This window comes from Erythrolamprus reginae, chromosome Z (assembly GCF_031021105.1).
Source record: "Erythrolamprus reginae isolate rEryReg1 chromosome Z, rEryReg1.hap1, whole genome shotgun sequence".
NCBI classification, from domain to species: Eukaryota; Metazoa; Chordata; class Lepidosauria; order Squamata; family Dipsadidae; genus Erythrolamprus; species Erythrolamprus reginae.
In genome coordinates, this window is record NC_091963.1 from 92,964,113 (window position 1) to 92,988,400 (window position 24,288).

At 39.6% G+C, this 24,288-nt stretch overlaps 1 protein-coding gene across 5 annotated transcripts in view; it reads left to right on the forward strand.

The window, feature by feature from the left end:
• The first annotated feature begins 209 nt into the window (after window positions 1-209).
• PIP4K2B (phosphatidylinositol-5-phosphate 4-kinase type 2 beta) overlaps window positions 210-24,288 on the forward strand; it is a 39,163-nt gene continuing 15,084 nt past the window's right edge. The window contains exons 1-7 of one of the 5 annotated variants that reach the window (XM_070729723.1): window positions 210-1,225; window positions 4,828-4,925; window positions 12,770-12,866; window positions 15,858-16,010; window positions 17,977-18,123; window positions 20,976-21,014; window positions 23,918-24,031. In XM_070729723.1, the coding sequence (XP_070585824.1) occupies window positions 1,049-1,225; window positions 4,828-4,925; window positions 12,770-12,866; window positions 15,858-16,010; window positions 17,977-18,123; window positions 20,976-21,014; window positions 23,918-24,031 (825 nt within the window). In that variant the 5' untranslated portion in view covers window positions 210-1,048. The remainder of the gene's footprint in view (window positions 1,226-4,827; window positions 4,926-12,769; window positions 12,867-15,857; window positions 16,011-17,976; window positions 18,124-20,975; window positions 21,015-23,917; window positions 24,032-24,288) is intronic. The other 4 variants (XM_070729724.1, XM_070729726.1, XM_070729725.1 and 1 more) reach the window with 4 other exon arrangements.

The following is a 24,288-nucleotide window of genomic DNA, read 5'->3' on the forward strand; positions in this document are numbered from 1 at the left end:
ACTTTTCTCCTTCAATTTCTCAAACAGAAATGGAACATTCCGCTCTCCCCTCCCTTTATTCGTCGCCATCTTGATGCCTCCTTTGCGCAGGAGTCGATGGCACAACTTGTTCTGCGGTGGAACAAACCACGGAAAGGGAAGCATGGGGGGGAAGATGGGGTGGGGCGATATATTCATAGCGGGTGAAACTAATCGAGCTATATTATAAAGGGGGTTTAAGGTTAGTCTCACTTGGGGTGGGAGGTAGACATTACTATTTGATAACTGACAGGAGGTGGGGCTTGGATCTTAACTATGGTGTGAAAGGGGAGTTATGGTGCGGTGCCCGGTTCTCTGAACGGAACTGTTGCTTGCACCGAGGGGAAGGGTGTGTGCCTGTGGGTGGTACTGTTGTGATTGGTGCGTGTGCATGTGCACCTGTGTGTATATCTCCTATCTATTCCACCGAATTAGGTGGAGGGAAAAGAACGGAAGAACGACGGGTGGAGCGGAGGTTGTACCGCTGTGAACGCTTTTTTTAATTGGGGGAGGGGAGGGATAAGGTTGACTTAATTGCAAGGACTGGTCTAGATGGAAAAGGGAGAGCTGGATGGTACCATTTTGGGGAACTGATAGGGAGAATTAAAGAAGTACCTCGGATTCGAATGATATTCAGCCGCGGCTGAGCGGAGAAGAATAGAAGCGGTGCCTTTAACGGCCCACTGTAATCTGAAGGTCGGGAAAAGGCAAGAAGCAGCAGCACTTCAAGTTTTAAAAGGTGGTATCAATGGCGGTATCAATGAGAGTCTAGTGGTACCTTGCAAGGTGTCGAGTGTAACCAGCTTATGTACCCAGTGGTGCCATTTTGAGCTGATACTAGTCCTATCTTCAAAGAGTGAGGAGGGAGAGTGGCTTGAGTACTGGAGGAGCAGAAGCCTGGGCCTTTTCTTGAAGAGCATTTTGACATGACTGCCCAGGTTGGAGGGGCCCAAGGAGAGGCATGAAAAAACTCTGCTTTTAGGAGAAGACTAATATTTTTTCAAGCAGCCCCAAGGATCCATTCTCTGCCATGGCTTCAAACTGTACTGGAGGCACAGTGGCTGCAAGCGCTGGCTCAGCTATAGGTGCTGCTCTCAGTGCTTCCAAGACCAAGACAAAGAAGAAGCATTTCGTCTGCCAGAAAGTGAAACTCTTTCGAGCCTCTGAACCGCTCCTGAGTGTCCTTATGTGGGGAGTCAACCATACGGTGAGCAAGATCTACACAGTTCACCTCACACCTCTTTGAACTTAAGACCTTTCCACTAGAAAGGCGCATTCTGCTGCTGAATATTTGTCTCTTATGCAACTATTATGTATTTACTATATATATTGGAGTATACATACATACATAAATATTACAATCCATATTTTGTATTAAAACAAATATTGGAAAATAGAGAAAGAAATACCTGGACAGCAGGTAGATTTTTCTAAAATAATTACAGGGGAAGCAATTCTGTGTTGAATGAATTTCAGTCTTCCTCTACAGAAGATAGAAAATCCTTTACTATCATCTTTCTTCTCACACATGGTAGAGGGAATTATATGGAAAGGTAGCATGTGGGTGTGTATTGTACATACCTATTAACTTATTTTAAAAGCTGTGCTTTTCCTGAACTTGATTTAAGAAGGAACAATATTTTTGTTGAATCACCCTTCTTCAAAATCAGGATTACTTCACAATTTTAGTTACTAGAACAAACCAGGAGATTATTCAGAAGTCGACTCTTAAGTTTAGGAACACTGCTCTGTATATAGAATTGTAGCTTCAAATCTTCAGCAGCAGATTCTGGTTTTTGTAACCTATGTTGTCATCTGGGTTCAGTAAATCCCTTTTTGCATATTCTTTATCAAGGATGAGTTTTGATTTCCTGTATTTTAAATTATTGCTTGCCTGGATAGCTATCTTCATAAAGCAGGAATGTAAGTTCTCTGAGTTAAGAAGGGATAACGGTAATTTTTTTCAATATCTAGAATAATACTATATAATTCTTAAATATCTATAAATATTATGATAAATCATTTTGTTGGATTCTGAATATATTTGTGCTTTATTTCAGTTGTACAATGCAATAAAAAGCTCTTGCCATTTCATAGTCCAGGGACAGAACTGTACCCCAGTACAGTGATCATTGTCAACTAGTAGCCCCAGAATATCTGAAAAGGTGCAGTTTAGAGGAAGGTTACTAAAAAATATTTACAAGTAAACTTCACAAGGTTTAGTTAGTAAGATGATCCCAAAGAAATTGAGAATATTTCTTTTCATAGTAGCAGTCCTGACAATTGGAGTGGCAATTTAAAAAAAATTAATCTTACAAGCCCTGTTGTATGTTGCATGTACATATCTGAATGGGAAATTATGGTGTTGACAGACTACAAATCCTACTATTTTTATAATCTATCATGCTTCCTGAGTTTGCTGGGAATATTAATTCAACAATGAGCACACAAGTAGTCTGTGGTTAACAGACTAATTGTGATGTGACCATAATTTCAGTTGTTAAGAGATGCAGTCCCTTAACTGCATGTTTAACATCACATGACTACATTGCTTAGCACTGTCAATTCTGGAAATTCTCATTGCTGTCATTAACTAAATTTCACGGGTCATTAGGTGAGGACCCATCCAGATCCAAGCCATTCCCAACTATGTCCTCCCCTCTCTATGCTTTGGTAAGATAAGGGACTGCCTCCTCTGTCTCTTCCTGAACTCCCTTATTTGCCTATCTTCTCTCTAATCTGTCCCCTTTTGGCTACCCACTAACTGCCAACCACCCAATCCTTACTCCTACATCTTATATCAATGCGGTACCAGCCAGGGCCTTCTTTTGCTGTTCCTTCTTTTGGGCCAGTGCAGTCAAGACTTCTCTCCCACCCCAGCCAGGATTTGCATGTCAACCTGGGCCTCAGGTTCACATGCACACCCCAGTTGCTTCAGCTGGGACCTTCTCTCATGAAGGTCCAGCACAAGCCTGGCATGTGAAAGAAGATTTGGTTAGAAGGGTTCTTTTATGCTGAGGGTTTTGTTCATATGCCAAACATCTTTTGTAAAGGGCTTTGGGTGGGACATAAGAATGACATCAGCTACACTGATGTAAAACAAGGCCCTGGTCAGTGCAGTAGTGACTTATGGTGTAATGGTGAATTTAGTAGCAGGTAGGTAGTAGCAGCAGTGTGTAAGTGGGCAGTTGTAAATTAAGATTGATCCAAGTGGGCTCAAATTTGAGATGTAGTAATAAGTCTATTTGGCACCATTGTTGCTAAAGAATAGAAATTAAGCAAGATTTATCTGTAGGTGCTTAACTGACAGGGAATATGGTCTATTGGTTAAGGTTAAGGCAACTCTCCTGAAACCAGGAGACATTGAGTTCTAATCCTGTCTTAGACATACAAGTTGACTTCTCTTTCAATCCACATCGGGCAACAAACAAGTCAGTCAATTCTTAATGAATCAATATTGACTTGATCTGAAAAAGTGGATGCTGCATTGGGATTGGGGGAAATTATGTATATGATTAAACTTGGTTCATGCAACTGCAATTGCAATAGGCTTAATTATTTAGAAATCACTGGTGAATATTTGCAGTGAATATGAATGTTTGGTGACTATTATTTATACAAACGGTCTTCTTCAAGTCACTTTATTTAGTTTAATTTGTTTATACTGTATACTACATTGTGGTGAAAAACCATCTATTGTTATTGCAGTAGCAAAAAATACTATTATATAGAAATACCTGACAATTAGAGTTGAATATATTTATCATCTATCATCTTGTTTTGGATGATTTATCTGCTAGAAAATTATTGGCCAAATATAAATATATATGTAGTATAGCACACGAAGTTAGAAAAAATAAATTACCATGTTTCTCCACAAAGAAGGCTAGGTCTTATTTTCTTTTGATTCTCCGAAAAAATGTCTACACTGCCTTTTTTGGAGGGTTGTAATTATTGACTCAATTCATGGCGGTGGCAATAACAACCCTGCCCAGCAGGAGCCCGCTGCTGGCCCACTTCTGTAACTGTTTGCCACCACTCGCACGCATTGCCTTGGCTTCTGTTTTGATCCGGAACTCTGTTATTGGCTGCAGATGCCTTCTGTTGGGCATCTGAATGCGAAATAGATGTCAGGATGATGCGTGCGAATGGCAGCAAAAGGCCGCAGAAGGAGAGGCAGGTGTCGGGATGTGCGAGGCCTGGTAAGTAGGGCGGCTCCACCCACCCTAACTTATTTTTTACCTGTCTACCTCACCTTACCACCTGCATTGCGGGGTCTTAATTAGGGCTAATTTTGTGGGTGGAGATTAATTTGATCCCATGCATTCAAAAACAGGATAGGTCTTCTTTTCAAGGTGAGTCGTCTTTTTGGATAAACATGGCAATAAGAAAAATAACATTTTACAGGTACTTACCATACTTTCAAACACATCTTAACATCAAAATACAATCAGATGATTAACTATAAGTATGAATGATTAGGACAGACATGAAATTATTAAAATGGACAAATAATTATTTAATTAAAAATTGAGACAGAAAGGAACTGTCATCTAAATTATGCAAACTATAAACTGGTGATAGCAATTGCTCATGACAATGATAATCTAGAATGATATAGTCTAGCACACTCAGATACCTATGATTTTTTCTCTCATTTATTGAGAAGAAATAGAAGAACCCCTTTCATAGAACATAACACTACTTTCTTGATCATACTTATTTAATGTTGAAACTGCCAGTAAATTTCAGGTGACTTCCTTTCTTTTTCCCCTCACATCTTGTTTAGATGTTGCATTTCTTTTGCAGATTAATGAGTTGAGTAATGTCCCTGTCCCTGTTATGTTAATGCCAGATGACTTTAAAGCCTACAGCAAGATTAAAGTGGACAATCATCTTTTCAATAAGTGAGTAATAAATATTTTTGATTAAGATATACTCTCCCATTCCCCATTTAGCTTCATATCTGAATAGATGGCTTGTTATGAATATATAATGACATGAATCAGAGCGTTGCAGAAGACAATGTGGCATGAAAGAAACACAACTATAATAAAAGAGGAACTTGAACTCAGCATGATTCATTTGTTTGAATGTGTTCTATGCCCAGCCGTGAAAAGATATGATTGGGGACTACAATTCATTTTCTGATAAAATCAGGACATAGAGGATAAAATCTTTTCTGTACCAAATAAGCATACTTAAGAAGTATCTCTCTCCCTCTCTTTATGCCTTCCTATTCTTTAGATCTATCCTGTGTGTCATGTTTGATACAGTGTAGTAGAAATCAAAGAAATAATAGGTTACAATGCTTTGCACAGGGAGAAAGGCATTAGCGTTGTTTTTGATGCATCTAGCTGTGTACTTTAGGAGCCATATAGATTGTTCATTGTGGCTTTTTAACCTAGCTAATGATTTGCAGGACACCTTCTATTTCTGTATTTATGATGCCTTTTGGAATTTACATTCATTTTTAGCTTTATATCTATGTCCTTTTTATTTTAAAATGCTTGTTGGAAATATTTTTTATTTCATTTTATACACTTCTTGGCACTGATAGCTTATAACTAATTATTTTTGCTTTCCATGATGTCTTTATCATTTTTATGTGCTTTTTTCCAGTAGTTTACACTTTAGCTTGTACCATTCTATTGATGACAGTATGGTTTTATCACTTGACATGATTTAGAGAACTTTGCTTGTGTAGCCAGATGGACCCTTCTATATCCATCTTCTGCTAGCAAAATCTACTAGTTTGTCATTTCTATTATCTCGGTCACACTTTCATATGGGCCAGTTGCTTTTTCTCCAGGTATTCTTCCTATTCTTGCATTAAAGTCACCCATTAGTATTTTGTATTGGCATTTTTCTTTTATCTTGAAGGTGGGCTACATAGTCATAACACTCTTCAAAATCTCATTATCATTATAGCTTAATATTGGAGTGTAAGATTGGATGATTTGAAGCTTGTATTGTTTGTTCAATTGAATGATGTATTCAGCTATTCTTATCTAATATACTTTAAAATTTTAGTGCAGATTCTTTCAGCTTTGGTTGATGAAAAAGCCACCTCTAGTGTAAATACCCAATCCTATCAAGTTCAATTAAATTTTGACCTTTTGTTGTGTTTCACATAATCCAATGATATCATAATGCATATTACTGAGTTCAGTCAGCAGTTCTTCTAGTCAAGCATCTGTTTTCCTTGTTTGAATGTTGACTGTTCAACATTCAAACAAAGTCTGAAGACAGCACCCTCTGCCTTTGGGCAGGTCTTTCCACTGCTATGAGTCGTTGTTGCCAGAGGGCCTTGAGGAAATGAGGGCCATTTTTGAGGTTGTATTGGCATGTGGAAGGAATAGACTATAATCTGCACAATGGCGCAATGTGGGTTGGTAGATGTGATCTGTGTTAGTCTAGGGCAGTGATGGTGAACCTATGGCACAGGTGCCACAGATGGCACACAGAGCCATATCTGCTGGCATATGAGCTGTTGCCCTAGTTCAGCTCCAATGTGTGTTCCAGCCAGCAGATTTTTGGCTTGCACAGAGGCTCTGGCAGGGCATTTTTGGCTTCCAGAGAGCCTCCAAGGGGATGGGGGAGGGTGTTTTTATCCTCCCCTGGCTCCAGGGATGCCTTTGGAACCTGGGGAGGGTGAAATATGAGCCTATTGGGCCCACCAGAATTTGGGAAACAGGCTTTTCCAGCCTCCAGGGAGCGTGGAAAGCTGTTTTCGCCCTTCCTACGCATTGAATTATGAGTGTGGGCACTTGCACTTGCATGATAGCACATGTGCACACTCTTTCGGCACCCAAGGAAAAAAAGGTTTGCCATCACTGGTCTAGGGTATCCATCACGGCCTGTTCATCTTGTGAAATCCCATCAAGACCCCAATCTTAGAAGGAGTTTTAGCCTACATTTTCCATTAAAATTGCTTGGAACATACTTCTAGCAATTATATATGATTTGCATGTCAGAATCTGTGGATCTACCCAGAATGTGTTTCAGAAGTCTTCTGACATTTTAATGTAGTTAAGAGGATAGTAATTGCAAATTAGAAAAAAGCTGCAAATAGTCTTTCTTTCTTGAGCTCTGGACAACTGTTATGAAATCACCAAATTGCTTTTTGTAGCTTGTGTCTTTTAAACAGCATCGTACTGTTTTAATTAAAAATATATAATTTTACAATAATCATTGTTCATTCAGTCCAGTAACCAACCCAGGTTTTGGCTATACCCTTTATGCATAATGCTTTTCATATAGTTTTAAAACAAATTTATTTATTTATTTTTTAAGTAATCCCACCTTTCTTCTAGGTGTTCAAGATGGTATACGTACATATCATATGTACCTCTGTCAGTTTTTCCCATAACACCTTTGTGAAATAGGCTGTCTGAGAAAGATAAATTGGTCCAAAGTACCCTGTGAGCTTACATGGCTAAAGCTAAAGATTATTTGATTCTGGATATCCCCAGTCTCAGTCTAACGTTTTAATTTTACACCTACACTAACATGTTTATTCAATTGATAAATATCATTTGTCCTCCATGGAGAGTTGGAGACAATGATATTTTCCAACTGGTACCTACCTTATCTAGTGAAATAGAAAAAGAAATTTAATCAGTGTGAATGATGAAATTTTAGATATAGGAGCCTCCTTTCATGAGAACTAATTTACCTTGGGCAAGGTAAGTTGGGGAGGGGAGTTTTTCCAACTCTCTATAAAGAAGCGCTTGTGCGCCCCCTCCTCAAGAAGCCCTCCCTGGACCCAGCCATACTTAATAACTATCGCCCAGTCTCCAACCTTCCCTTTATGGGGAAGGTTGTTGAGAAGGTGGTGGCGCTCCAGCTCCAATGGTCCTTGGAAGAAGCCGATTATCTAGGTCCCCAGCAGTCGGGTTTCAGACCCGGTTACAGCACGGAAACCGCTTTGGTCGCGTTGATGGATGATCTCTGGCGGGCTCGGGACAGGGGTGCTCCTTGTCCTGGTGCTCCTTGACCTCTCAGCGGCTTTCGATACCATCGACCATGGTATCCTTCTGCACCGGCTGGAGGGGTTGGGAGTGGGGGGCACTGTTCTTCAGTGGTTCTCCTCCTACCTCTCTGGCCGGTCGCAGTCGGTGTTAGTGGGGGGTCAGAGGTCGACTCCGAGGTCTCTCCCTTGTGGGGTGCCTCAGGGGTCGGTCCTCTCCCCCCTGCTATTTAATATCTACATGAAACCGCTGGGTGAGATCATCCGAGGGCATGGGGTGAGGTATCATCAGTACGCTGATGATACCCAGCTTTACATCTCCACCCCATGTCCAGTCAACGATGCAGCGGAAGTGATGTGCCGGTGTCTGGAGGCTGTTGGGGCCTGGATGGGTGTCAACAGACTCAAACTCAACCCGGATAAGACGGAGTGGCTGTGGGTCCTGCCTCCCAAGGACAATTCCATCTGTCCGTCCATTACCCTGGGGGGGGGGGAATTATTGACCCCCTCGGAGAGGGTCTGCAACTTGGGCGTCCTCCTCGATCCACAGCTCACATTAGAGAACCATCTTTCAGCTGTGGCGAGGAGGGCGTTTGCCCAGGTTCGCCTGGTGCACCAGTTGCGGCCCTATCTGGACCGGGACTCATTGCTCACAGTCACTCATGCCCTCATCACCTCGAGGTTCGACTACTGTAACGCTCTCTACATGGGGCTACCTTTGAAAAGTGTTCGGAAACTTCAGATCGTGCAGAATGCAGCTGCGAGAGCAGTCATGGGCTTACCTAGGTATGCCCATGTTTCGCCATCACTCCGCAGTCTGCACTGGTTGCCGATCAATTTCCGGTCACAATTCAAAGTGTTGATTATGACCTTTAAAGCCCTTCATGGCATTGGACCAGAATACCTCCAAGACCGCCTCCTGCCGCACGAATCCCAGCGACCGATTAGGTCCCACAGAGTGGGCCTTCTCCGGGTCCCGTCAACTAAACAATGTCGGTTGGCGGGCCCCAGGGGAAGAGCCTTCTCTGTGGCGGCCCCGAGTCTCTGGAACCAACACCCCCCCGGAGATTAGAACTGCCCCTACTCTCCCTGCCTTCCGTAAAGTTCTTAAAACCCACCTCTGTCGTCAGGCATGGGAGAACTGAAACATCTCCCCCTGGCATGTACAATTTATGTATGGTATGTTTGTGTGTGTGCTTGTTAGTATATTGGGGTTTTTTAAAAAACTTTTTTAAATATTTAAATTTATTTGGATTTGTTACGATTTGTTTAGGCCTTGTTGTGAGCCGCCCCGAGTCCGCGGAGAGGGGCAGCATACAAATCTAAATAATAAATAAATAAATAAATAGTCTGCTTTAATATTTGTACAGAATATAACTTTTTAATAATCTGATCTCGTATAAATAAAATGTTTTATAGATGTTGACAATGTGCTTTGGGATAGCAAATAGAGATGAAACTTAACTGTTTGCATCTGGACAGTTGTACTACATTGTACTACTTTTTTGTAGTACTATTATTACATACAAGTACTTGACAGAGAACTCCCCTCAGGCAGTTTCCATGCATGGAATCATTAGGCAACTTGCACATAAAGCTGTTAAAATTGTGTAATAATGTCCTTATACAAAGTTTCAATGAAAGTTTACTTGGGCTATTGTATATCACCCTTAAGAAAAATATTTTAGAACTAGACAAGAGGCAAAAAAGGAGGCCAGAATAACATCCTGTTGAGAAAAAGCCACAATCATTCAAACACTTTATATTGGAATAAAGGAAGGTAAGGGAAAACATGATAGAAATGCTGTATATATTTTACAGTATTTAATATATAAAAACTGTGTAATATATACTGCTCAAAAAAATAAAGGGTACACTTATACAACAGAATATAACTCCAAGTAAATCAAACTTCTGTGAAATCAAACTGTCCACTTAGGAAGCAACACTGATTGACAATCAATGCCATTTTGTTGTCAGTGCATTCAGCTTTGTACAGAACAAAGCATTCAATGAAAATATTTTATTCATTCAGATCTAGGATGTGTTATTTGAGTGTTCCCTTTATTTTTTGAACAGTGTATATTTATTACAGTATATTAATATAATAATGTTTAAAAGTTTATTAATCTTTTTGAATGTTCATTTTCTGCAGAAATATGACCTAAAATAATCTGTTTTCCACCCAAGTTTAAAAACTAGACAGAGAGGCAGTGTGTATTTGTGTGTGCGTGTGCTGGGAAATGACTGGGTATATGTCCATGAAATGATGCGCAAGACAAAGTGGGTCCTTCAGCAAGAACACACAGTCATTTCAACCAAAAAATAATTAAAGCAGAAGAAAGTTATTGTTTTGGAATGACCAAAGTCAATGTTCTGATCTTAATCTTATAGAAATGTAGAAAGATCTGGAGTGAGCAAATTCATGCAAGGAAAGCTGCCCATTATCCCTAAATTGAAGCTATTCTGTAAGGAGAAATTGGCTAAACTTTTTCCCAGCAAATATACAATACTGGTTAACAGTTGTCAGAAATATTTGGTTGCAATTATTGCTGTCCAAGAAAGTCACACCAGTTATTGAAAGCACAAGTTCTTATACTTTTGCCTCATATAAGTATGTAGCTTTGGATTACCTTCCCCTATAAATTAGAAGACATGTACAATATTTAGGCTTATTTGTTTTGTTAAAAGAGAGATTGAAAAAATACACATAGGATCAGGGGTGAGTAATATTTATGGTTATTTATTGGCAATTTGCCTTAAATGGGTTTGTGGAAAGTCACTTTAAAAGGGCCTATTGCTTTTCAGTCCATGTTTGTGAGCTCTCCAAATGCATCCAGATGGCTGATCCAACATGATTACTTATTGAGTAGATTTAGTCTAATCCTCCTACTAGTAGTCCCCAGAAGAGATTGTCAATCTTAATCTAATGAAGGGAAAAATTTAGGACTGATCATTATATGTATTTGAAAAGACAAATGTAATTTGAAAGAAAGAAAAACAATCTTAAATGTAAAGTGGAATAAAACTATAATTTATTTATCCTTCTGAAGAAAAGGAAATGAAATGACAAAAACGTATTTCATGACAACATCAATTACTGAAGACTTTGAACAATTTTGCCTATATAATTCACTTATAAAATTAACTGTTGGCCATAAATTTTAGCTTCTTTTCTAGGTTTTTCAGTCAATATATGAGGTCAGAAATTCTACAACTGCTACTTTTCAACTCATTTGTTTTAATTAAACCTGATTAATCTTTCTCTAATGCCATAGTGGTATATATATCATTTTTGTCTTTCTTTTTATTCATTTAGATTTTTTTAAAAATTCTTGAGCCAGTGTCAGCATTAACAAATATAACTTCATTATAGGGATAATCAGTCAGCAAGAGTCAATCACAGTTTTTGATTAGGCAGCCAATAGTCACATACCCAACCTGATTTTTATCAAATGTTTTTGAGCTGCTTTGCATTACATTTCCAGAATTCCCAAACAACACAATCAGAATTCCAGAATATCTGGGAGAACATTGTGCCAATGAAGTCTGAATTCATCATCACAAATGTACAGTACTTAGTTACACATTTTAAAAAATAGTTACATGCAAAAAATGTAGAACTAGACATGCAGTGTTAAGATATATTCTCAATCAAAACATGTCTCTGAAGATCAGGCTCCGCTGGTTAGCCTGAGAACCAAATAGGGGAGTTCTGCACTGGAGATATAGAGATTAGGCTGGAGGTGGCTGCTAGATTGATGTCATACTCCACCTACCCTTCCTACTCTTACTCTCTGCTCCCACTCATCCATCTTTTTGATTATTATATTCATGTTTTATTCTCATTGTGTTCCTCTTTCGTTGTTTATTATTCTGTTATTTAACTTCTGTGTTTCATTTTTCTTTCTTTTTATTATTGTAAGCCACCTAGAGTAGTCCAGTGGTGAGATAAGCAGCAAATAAATTTAACAAATAATATTAATCTAGTATGTATATTTAAATTTTACACACTAATATCAACAGTAGAGACCTTCAGGTTTCTAGTTCTGTTATCTCTAAGGATGATTGAATTGGATACTTAACATTAGAACCATCATTAAAAATATATAACAAAGAACGTTCTTTATGTGTCAAATCAGAAAACTCATATTACCAAGAATCTGCTCATGCAGTTCTACAGAGGAATTATTGAGTCCATCATTTATACCTTTCTAACTATCTGGTTTTGCACAGCAACCAAACAGGACAGATATAGACTTCAGTGGACAACTGCACAAAAATGATCCCAACCAGCCTGCTTTCCACTGAAGATCTGTATACTACACGAACCAGAAAGAAGACTGAGAAAATATCTACAGACCCCTCACATCGTGAAAATCCTGGACATAATTCATTTCTATTTATCGCCTTAGGACACCACTATAGAGTATTGCATGCAGAATCAGACATATACAATCAGAGTGACATCACTTTGCTGAACACTTAACATAGCACTGTCTCACATCTCATCTTTTTTCATCTTCTTATCTTTCCTATTCTGTTGATTTCCTATAATTTATCAATTATTGTTTGCAACTTGTATTTAATTATTGTTATTATGATTATAACCTATGATCTATTACTTGATGTTTATATGTACATTGTGAGCTTATGCACCAGAAACAAATTCCTTGTGTGTCTGATCACACCTAGCCAATAAAAAATTCTGTTTTGTCCTGTTCTAATTTTCTATTTATTTTCAGTATTTAATCACCAATTTTTTGTGACTACTTTCAGAGAAAACCTCCCAAGCCGCTTCAAATTTAAGGAGTATTGTCCAATGGTATTCCGAAATCTCCGGGAAAGATTTGGGATTGATGATCAGGACTATCAGGTAGGGAACAAATGAATAGCTTTTATTGAGATATGTCAATTTTATGCTATGAAAGTATTTCTGGCTTTGTTGTAATTGGAGATTGAGAATATGAGTGCATCTTATACACCGAATATAGCCAAATATAGGCATAGAGGAGGCAATAGACAGTGGCAATCCCTGCAGCCTGATTGGGGGGTATTGGCTGCTCATGCTGAATCAGGCTGCAATAATGTGCTGAAGCTGATCTGACTGTTTGCTATTTGTTGCAAAGGCTCAGAGTTTGCAGCAGGAATCACATCCAGAAAACACACACAATTAACTGATTCAGCAGGATTCAATAACTTCTTTTTATATATAATATAACACATGAAGTAAATATACAATACCAAAAGCAGGTTTTCCAACCTACAAAACACAAGCAGAGGAGAGGAGTTTCAGTTTCAGTTTTGAGCAACAGACTGGTTTACAGTTCAGCACAGACTCAGAACTGCATAGCTAAGCCACGTCCAGGTTCCTTGCTGTCTCCTTCCTTGCTCACACAACTATTGTCTCAGTTTCCAAACAGTCCTGAACTTTCTGGCACACTGACAGGACGCTAGCCAGATGGAGACCGATTGATCTTGGTAAGCAGAGATAGAATATTTATTTTTTCCTCCCCAAAACTAAGGTGCATCTTATACTGCGGAGTATCTTATATTCTGAAAATATGGTATTTATTATGTTGATTGTATTTTTATTTTCCTCCAAAAAGATTATATATTTAAAAATGTGCCAGGCTGAAAATAAATGGTAGAAACTTATACTAAAGAATAAATATTGTAAAGTAGAGTTCCCCAACCTTTCTGGCTTTGTAGATTGGTGGCGGGGAGAAGGGATTTTTCTGTGGATCTGGTGAGCAAGCATGTATATGCTCATGCAGCTCCATTAGCATGAGCAGCTAGCATGCATACCTGCCAATTACACAAATGGAGTGTGTGCATGTTTTTGCCTGCTACTTGCATAAATGGGTTTGTGCACAAGTTTGCCTATCACTTCAGCAGCCTGATTCCGAATGGCTCAAGGCCTGATAGTAGGCTGTAACCCATGGATTGGGGACTCCTGATGTGAAGAAATATTCTTTCTCCCTTCCCACCCTGAACAAAAATTCCTTTGAATCAGAGAGACTTTTTCAGATACAGGGGTATATTTTCTTCCCTATACTTCTTGATTGTCATCTGTTTAGTTTTAAATTCTCATTGACCTGACCTTTAGTTAGGTAAGATGATATATCATAGGGGGATAATATTTGAATCAACCTCTAATAGGCTAATTTATAGAATGTGTCCACAAGTCCAGGACTCCACAAGGAATGAAATTTGGGGAAGGTGTGGTTGCTTTAGTGCTACTGGCTGCTTCTGTGATCACATGATCTTTATTTGGAATGTTCTGTAAGAGTTCCCAGCCAGTCTCGCAATACCTTGCTCCTTCTCACACTCATCAGCAGCTACTTACCAGCCTGCTGGAAATGGAAGGGGTGCTGCCCAATGGTCCCTGCCAGATTCCTTTAGAAAGTGATTTTCAACCTTTTTTGAGCCGCGGCACGGCACATTTTTTATGTTTACAAAATCCTGGGGTACATTTAGCGGGGGGGTGGGGTGGTTAAAAAAAGTTTGGACAAAAAAATTATCTCTCTCTCTCTCTCCCTCCCTTTGGCTCTATTTCTCTTTCCCTCCCTCTTTCTCTCCCTTACTTCCTCTTTCTTTCTCTCTCCATCTCTCTTCCTTCCTTCCTCTCTTGCTCTTTCTCCCTCCTTCCCTACCCCCTCTCTCTTGCTTTCTTTCTCTTTCTCTCTTGCTTTCTTTCTCTCTTTCTCTCTCTTGCTTTCTTTCTCTCTCTCTTTCTCTTGCTTTCTTTCTCTGTCTCTCTTGCTATCTCTTTCTTTCTCTCTCGTACACCATACTGGCAACAGTAGCATTGGGCAGTAGCCGTGTGGTGGCGGCAAAGCAGTCGACTACGAGCGGGAGCTCTGATGGTGGCGGGACATGTTGCTGGACTCCGTATATGCTGGCGCTGCGCTAGGCATGGTCGTGGGGCTGACACCTCCATCCCGGCCCAGCCAGCGGGCCAGTGCCAGCCCTGCAGCACCAGCATGTACGGTGTCCAGCAACATATTAAGCCGCCACCGTTGGTGCCTTCGCTCTGGAGCTCCTGCTCGCAGCCGCCGCCCTCTGGCTGCTGCCCGGTGCCGCTGCTGTCCGGTGCCGCTGCTGCTGGCGCCCTCCCGCTCCTGCTGCTGGCGCCCTCCCGCTCCTGCTGCTGGTGCCCTCCCACCGGGCCCCAAAGGTCACTAGACGCTGCCTGGGAAGCTCCAGCCCGGCAGGGCGCTGCCGGTGACTCTGCCCTGGAGCTCCTGCTCGCAGCCGCCCCCCAGCTACTGCCCAGTGCCGCTGCTGTTGGTGCGTTCTCGCTGCCGGTGCCCTCCCGCTGGGCCCCAAAGGTCACCTGCCGCCGACACCACCAGGGAAGCTCCAGCCGGGCGGGGTGCTGCCAGTGCCGGTGCCTCTGCCCTGGAGCTCCAGCTCGCAGCCGCTGCCCCCCCGGCTTCTGCCTGGTGCCGCTGCCGCCGACACCCTCCCGCTGCCGGCACCCTCCTGCCGGGCCCCAAAGCTCACCTGCTACAAAGAAGGGAGGCGTGAAAAAGAAGCCACGAAGAAGGAAGGTGCGAAAAAACCGTGAAGAAGGAAGCTCGGCTTCCAGTCTCGGAATCTGAGCTTCGCGGCACACCTGACCATGTCTCTGGTTGAAAAACACTGCTTTAGAAAACTCAATGGGGAAGCTGGCAGAAAGTTGGAGGTCACTCATACTCTTTCTGTTTTTTGCCTGCCCTTAGTTTTTATGTGCCTAAATAGAAGCAGAGAAATATTGGCTATGGGCTCTCTAGTTTTGTACAAGTGTGAAATAACCAGTTGGTCTGCTCTTTCCCATCATTTCCATGTATGGATTTTTTCTTCTTCTCTTATCTCCACATAGAATTCTGTGACCCGGAGTGCTCCAGTATATAATGATAGCCACGGGCGGTGTGGAGTTCGCTTTCTTACCACCTATGACCGGCGGTTTGTCATCAAGGCAGTATCAAGTGAAGATGTTGCAGAGATGCACAACATTTTAAAGAAGTATCACCAGGTGAGATATATGTAGGATATAAGTGTAGGATATACCGTATATCTGTTTTGGTGGGAATTTTGGTAGATGCTCATATTTTGAAGGAGACTTCTACAGAAATTTTCCTGCTCTTTCTCAGCAAGAGATAAAAGAATAAGCTGAAAAAAAGGTTGTTTCTTTCTAATTTATGAAATTATTGCATGCACAACCTATTAATTATGCTGCATTAATTTATTTAGAAGAGATTATCAGATACAGATGTGGCCCCAACTGTTTTCCTAAATTTCTTTTTCACTTTCCAGTTACTGGAAAGACCTGCCATAATTAATTTATACCTTGTGATGAAGAAGCAACATTCCAAATGGAGGAAATGGGATATAAAAGGAAAAGCTCCATTAAACCCTTTTACCACCCAAAAGTACAGATTTTGTTTTGTACCATGGGGATATTTTTTTTCTTTATGCTTCATTTACAGTATTTTATCCTGAAACTCATTTTTGTTTTAATTTATTTTCTTCATTCAGGACATTCTGGTTATACAGTGGTCCCTTGACTTTCACGAGGGATACATTCCAAGACTGCCCGTGAAAGTCAAATTTCCGCGAAGTAGAGATGCTCCCTTCCTTCCTTCCTCCCTCTCCCTCCTCCATTCCTGGTTTTACTTACCTCCAGAACCTGCAGGGGCAAGGGGCAGGAAGCTGGGGGCTTTGCCCCATTCACCGTGGCGGCAGCGGGCGGCAGTAAGGCTTGGCTTCAAGTGGAGCGTACCAACGCTCCGAGAATTAAAGGGGAGGGATCGGGAAGCTGGGGTGGAACTGGAGCTTTTATTTAAAGAAGCAGGATGGCTGGGGTGGGGGGGGAGGAGAATTAAAACACACATAATTGTACATCGGGTGGCCCCGGAAAACCCTTGGTGTGCAAAAAAAAACACAGAGTATTTTTTTAATAATATTTTTTGAAAAACCATAGTATAGACTTTTCGTGAATGTTGGAACCGCGAAAGTCAAGGGAACACTGTATTATCAAAGAATTCTAAACCAATAGTCTCTATTGGACAACTCTTAGGATCATACTTGGATTGAACGGAGGGATATGGGTCTATTCAGGACAGTGGAAGTTTTAGTGCAACAATTAGAAGATCGTCTAATTGTAGATAATTGTTTTTTTAATGATAACTTAAGACAGTGATGGCGAACCTATGGCACGGATGCCACAGGTGGCACGTGGAGCCATATCTGCTGGCACGTGAGCCATTGCCATAGCTCAACTCCAACGTGCATTGGGTGGTGGCCAGCTGAATTTTGGCTCACACAGAGGCTATAGGAGGTGTTTTTGGCTCCTAGAAAGCCTCTGAGGGATGGGGAGGCTGTTTTTACCTTCTCCCAGCTCCAGGGAAGTCTTCGGAGCCTAGGGAGGGCAAAACACAAGTCTATTGGGCCCACCAGAAGTTGGGAAACAGGCAATTTCCAGCCTCCAGAGGGCTTCCAGGAGAGTTGGGGAAAGCTGTTTTTGCCCTCTTCAGGCATTGAATTATGTGTGTAGGCACTTGCATGTGTGCAATAGTGCACACGCACGCTCTTTCGGCAATGAGGGAAAAAAGGTTCGCCATCACTGACTTAAGAGATCTGAGTTTAGAAAAATATAGCTAAAATAATTATTTTCTTTATTATTATCCAATTTTATTCTGGTAAAATAACTCTCAGAACTATGTTCTTTATTTCTAAAATTAACCATTGTAACAAAACAATTATACTTTTTCAATGTCATATTTCTCAATCATTCTACAAAATAAAAAGATTTTGTACTTTTGGTTTCATTTATTGCAAATAATTTAGTATATTAGGTTTTATTTTGAAATATTGATACTCTGAAAAGTATCTCAGATCCTTTTAAATCTTCCCTCTGTGGCAACCCCAAAAAATCTGGCAGTTTTTAGACTACACTAATTGATTATAGATTATTTCCTTTTTTTTCTTATTCTCTTCAGTTCATTGTGGAATGTCATGGAAATACACTTTTACCCCAGTTTCTTAGCATGTACAGGCTTACAGTAGATGGTGTGGAAACCTACATGGTAGTCACCAGGAATGTATTTAGTCACCGGTTGACAGTGCATCGGAAATATGATCTCAAGGTGAGCATCTCTGAAGTTCAACTGTTGTCCCAGTCTGGCCTCAAAAAAAGTGCACGCTTGTAAGTTTAGAATTATAAGCAGATACTTGAATCTTGGAGTTTTGAAAAAGGTAAGATATCGTTTGAAAAATATTATTTCTGTGTAATTCACCTGGCTGCTGCAGATAGTCCTCAACTTACAACCATTTGTTTAGTGACCACATGAAGTTATAAAGGCAATGAAAAAAGTGACATGACCATTTTTTTTTTTACACTTAGGACCATTGCAACATCCACATCATCATTTTTTGGATGTTTGGCAACTGGTTCACATTTATGACAGTTGCAGTGTCTCCTTTTGTGACCTGAAAAGCAAAGTCAATGGGTAAAGCAGAATCACTTAACAACTGTGTTACTGAATTAACAACTGCAGTGGTTCACTTAATAATCTTGGCAAGAAAGGTCATAAAATGGGGCAAAACATATTTAACTAAGGTCTTGCTTAGCAACGGAAATTTTGGGTCAATTGTAATCATGAGTCAAAGACTTCTTTTATATTTACATGGTTTGGTTTCCTTGTATAAGAATGTTGGTTTTCTCTGAGGGTTCCCATAGACCATGGCTACCTTGAAGCATTTAGACCTGGTGTTGATTTGCGTTCCGTAGGAGTTTTATGCTGGAAGAGGAAAGCTATCACCACAGATATAAAAGGAGAAAGATTATTTCCAGACTTAAAATGAGATGTGGTGTTCACTAATTATATCTTAGTGTTTTAATTCCGTTATTTGCTAGTATAGAAATATTCTATTCTATTAATATTTGGTATTCCCCATTTTCCTCCCCAAATTGGGATTGCTAATAGAAATTGGAGACTGAAGTAAATATTTTTTATTGAATAACTGACTTATTCAGAAATTTTTAGATTAATTATTTGGAAATCTTTTGGTTTTAGGTAATTTTATGACAGTTTGCCAAGTTCTGTTTGCATATAATTTAAAGAGTAGCTGACAATCAGAAGGGAAATATTATTGCATATATATTCCTGCACTAAACATCCCAAAAAATGAATTACAGTACTGTATAGATGCACTTGATTTCCTAGATCAAACACTGATAGTTTTAAAGTTTATGGTTCATTGAGACAAGAGAATTCAGGTGTTGTTTTTGTTCATTATATGAGCCTAGCTATCCTCAGAACCATAATGTGTCCATTAATTGGATGTATGGCTTAGGACCAAGTTACTTATGGTCTCCAGCCTCAGGTATCCTAGCGATGGCTCAGAATCCACAGAATCGGCCTTCTCCAGGTCCCATGAGCCAAACAATGTCGTCTGGCAGGACCTAGGGAAGGGCCTTCTATGTGGCAGCTCTGACCCTCTGGAATCAACTCCCCCCTGGAGATTCTCACTGCCCCCACTCTCCTGGCCTTCCAGAAGGCTTTAAAAATTGACCTTTGCCAGCAGATTTGGGGCCTTTGAGCTCTAACATGCTGCTCCGGCCATTAGTATGATTGTTGTGTGAATGAGTCTGATTAGTTTTATTAGTGGGTTTTTAAAGATCAATTTATAATTGGGCTTTGAAATTATTTGGGTATTTCTTTTATATGTTGTGAGCTGCCCTGAGTCCTCAGAGAAGGGTGGCATATCAGTCAGACAGACAGACAGACAGACAGACAGATAGAAAAATAAAATAAAATAAAAATATGGTAGTTCTATTTTATTATTGTGGACCAGATTTAGCATGTTCTTTGATTCCTGCTAGTCTGTATAAGCATTCTTCCTTCAGCCATGGAGAGTACATGCCTTTGTGCGGGAGAGGATAATTAGGAAAATGAGAAGGAGACTGTTGACCTTAAATACGTCATTTCTAAATCATAGAATCATAGAATTGGAAAGAATCTCAGAGATCAGAAATCCTCTTTTTCTCTGCAGCATCAGTTAAAGCTAACATACCATAGTAAAGCTAACTTAATGTATTCAATTCTGGGGAGCTGTAATATTTTCCCAGATACAAACTTTTTATGGTTTAATGCCCAAGGAATGTGGAGGTGGATGCAGGGGAAACATCAACATGTCATAGGCCTGTTTTATTGCCGACAGAGTCAGGTAGTGCAGTTTCCTCGGACGAAGAAGAAGGTGCGGGTGACTTGGAAGAGGGGGGCTTGGCACACAGCCCAGGAAGCCAATCTCCATTATCTTCGGTCGATTTGGATGAGGAAGTGTAGACCCACACAGGCGCAGAATTATGCATAGAAGAGACCAATTGAAGAAATATTACAGGAGATAAGAGAGGCCACCTGTGTTTGGGTGGGGCTCCAGCAATTAGAGCTGCTGATATAAATAGCAGCGTGCTGGCTTGGCTGTTGTGGAAGATTATCGATCGTTCCTTCAGGACCGTGCCTTGCTGTTCGCGGACTTTGTTTGTTGATTTTTCACGACTTTGAAACCAAAGCAGAGCAAAGTGTGTGTGTCTCACTTTGTGGAAGAAGGAGGGCTGTGACGTTTCTTCACAGCTGCTAGCTAAGTACTTAAGGACTGATTAAGGGGATTGTACAACCTACAAGGTTGTTTTGGGACGAGTGCTCTTTGCAATTACAAAAACGGTGCTTTGTTTCTTTTGAATTTTGTGATAAAGAACATTGTTTTTGAACTTTCAAGTGTGTGTGTGTCTAAAAATTTTACCCTTGAATTTTCCATAGAGCCCGGCAGAACAGTTTAAATATTTAGAAAATGAAATTAGAGTAAATAAGACAAAAAAAGTGCATTGACTTAGCCCTTAATATACAAATGCGTAGTCAGGTTTTTTTTGGTTTTTTGTTTAAACCATTTGGCTTTAAATACATAATCACTTTCTATTTTTTACTTTCTCCTAAAGGGTTCAACAGTAGCAAGAGAAGCCAGCGACAAAGAAAAGGTAAAAGTCAAAGTTAATGAAAATTTTAAAATAAAAATCTTTATGTTTTGAATAAACCTCTAAAATGTTACTTCTGTATTTTTAGTTCTTCAAACAGGATTAGACAAAAGGTCCTATGTTATACAAGTCCCCAAATTAACCCAATTTCCTCACAGAGAGCATGATGGGAATTGTAGTCCAGCAAAGTTTTGGAAAGTGACAGTTTAGGAAGGATTAGCCTGTGCTAGATAATAGAGGAAAGTGACTTTGAGGGGCTGAGAAGATGCATTAAACTGCATTTGGATAGCTATCTTGCAACATTTATGGGATAGAAATGGGAAAGAGCATACAATGATTGTGTTCTTATCCTATGACTTTGTATTCTTTTTTAATTCAGTTTAATTTTTGGTTTTAAAAAAAGCTGCAGTTTTTTTTAAAACACTGAATTTGATAATCAAAATCATATATAAAATATTAAAGTTTAATAAATTCCGGCAGTAGTAATAACATTAGAAGCTTGATATAATAATAAAATAAGTGTTAACTATCTCTTAAAACAATTAGTGCTTATCAAAATAAACATGTTTCTATTCTTCTGTATGGCTGTAACTGTTATTTGTGGGTAGAATATTTGTTCTAAGCAAGGGTAGGGTATCCTTTTAATGTTGAGAGTTGACTAAATGCATATAAAAGATTACAGTATTAGAAACTCAGACATCAGTCAAAAATGGATATCCTCGCTCCATTTCTCTCCTATAGAAAAGCATGTATACCCAGACATACATTTAAACATGCTAGCATTGATTGTGGCTTTCCAATTATACACAAAAAACTGTCAGTGGGTCTGCCTCTGAGATTCCCCAAAATACATTTATTCAGTAATTCCTCCTGTTGGGATTGAGAGCAATACAGATAGTACAGACAAAGGCAATTTAAACACCATTTTTCTCTTTGGATCTTCTCCCTTTCAGATAGTCCTCAACTTATAACTGTTCTCTTAATAGTGGTTTCAATTGAGCTGGCCATCCTAACCATTGCAGTACATTATACCATTAGCTTAGATACAAGTTGTTTCCCTCCTCAGGGCCTGAAAATCCTGCTGGGATTTCAGCAGAAAGAATTTACAATTTAGAGCTGAGGGGCACTCACATCTGGCCTGGATCGCCTAAGAACTGTCTCATGCAATCTTACCTGGGATTCTGTCCACTTAACAACCTGTGAGATAGCTTAATGACCACTACCAGGAGTACCAAAGTTGTGGTCACTGAGTGAAGCAATAAAGTGACACCTTGCTTAACAGACACTTTGCTCGAGATTCTGGATGCAGTTGGTCATAAGTCAAGAACTACCTGTATTATAAATTACATGGTTATTCAAAATTATTTGCATTTCACTCCATACATCACTATGAATACAGCTGTCAAATAGCTCTAGAAATCATTCTGGACTCTCTAGTTGAGACAGAAAATGGAAATTGCAGGTTTTAACAGTGAGAGAAAGCACAGTTGAAAAGAATAAAGTAGGAAATGAAAGAATGCATCTTGAGGGACAACTGAAGCCCTTATGTTGACTGAATGTGCCACCTATAAACATCCATGATTATAAATGTAAAGAGCCAAAACAGTGTTTGTTCCTTCTATTGCTGTTTTGAGCTTCTAATTATGTTACTTTTGCCACCATATTCTTTAATGAATTATTTGAATTAGATTGATTTCTAAATGTATCCATCCTTTGCCCTAGCTTTTCTTGCGGCAGTTAGTATTAGTGTGATCCCTTAACATATAGACCCTTAACTGACCCAGTTCTATGCTTCATGAATCCAACTTTTTTTAAACAAGGAAAGTGGTTTAATAATTATTATTTTATTGCTTTTTTGCAACCCCGTTCTGAGGTGGGACAGTAAGGCTTCCAAACGTTACAGAATAAGAGCATTGAAATACTATTGCATTGTTAGACGTAAGCAATCTAGACAGACAATAGGGTAGGATAATAATATATAATTGAAATCTGAACCTGAAGTTAATACTATAAGTAGAGGACAAGCACTTTCAAGAGCAATAAATATATTTCCTAATTACTTAATTGGTGAAAGAAAACCAATTTAGTGTAGCGGTTAAGGCATCAGCTAGAAAACACGAGACCATTAATTCCAGTTCTGTCTTAAGCACAAAGCCAGCTGAATGACTTTGAGCCAGTCATGCTCTCTCAGCCCTATGAAAGAAGTAATGGCAAACCAGATCTAAAAACTCTTGTTGATAAAACTGCAAGAACTTGTCCAACAATAATAACAACAAAAACTAGTGAAAACAAAGACAAAGACTAACTTGTCCTGAACTAGGAGTTTTACAGCCTTTCTAATTATGGAAAACCTGATGTGTAGGTGTTCAAAATGGACAACATCATCCAGGAATCCAAAAGATGTCCTTATTATGTAGCCCCATCAGATAGATAGGAAGAACATGTGTAGGTAAAGAAGATAGGGTTTTTTAAAGACACTCCACCATAGTTAATTTAGAATAGGTGTGGCAGGAATTGCCTTTAAAAGTTTCTGGTTTTATTGCAGAAACATGCTGAAATCTAGGTGGCTTTGGTTCTTTGGCTTGCTAGCTGTGTGAGTCTTGACAACAAAATGGAAAGACCAGTTCCTAGGACGAGTCTCTTTTTGAAATGCTTTCTTCAACTGTCCTGTGTTGCTCTTCTTACCTAACCTGCATTCCTTCTCTATTTCCTTCCCACAATCTCTCACAAACTTTTACTTTAAGCCAGCAGTTTGTCATTCAATATTTTTATATTTTTTTAATTATTTACTTGAAGTTGATTGGAATTGCCTTTGCCCCAACTTTAGCAAATAGTATATTGAGCTGCTTTGGATTGTAGAATATGGAAGCAATGTTTTGCACTTACTTGAGTTCAATCCTCTCTAGGCTAAGGATCTACCAACCTTTAAAGACAACGATTTTCTAAATGAAGGCCAAAAGCTCCATGTTGGAGAGGAATGTAAAAAAAATTTCCTGGAGAAATTGAAGCGAGATGTTGAGGTAGGATAGCTAACTTGTTGATTTTTGGGAATCAGGGCATAACTAAAGAAGTGGGATTGACAGAATCCCTCCACAATTTTCAAACTCTTTAAAAACTAGATAAGGTAGACATTTCTGGTAGACTCTGTCTCAGACTCTAAAGTGAAAATCTGTTTTTTTAAAGAAAGCAGGCAGAGGAGTTTTATTTCTTTTCCACTCACTTTGGAGATTTCCTATTTCATTTTATTCAAGAGTAACTGAGTTTGCCATAACTTAAC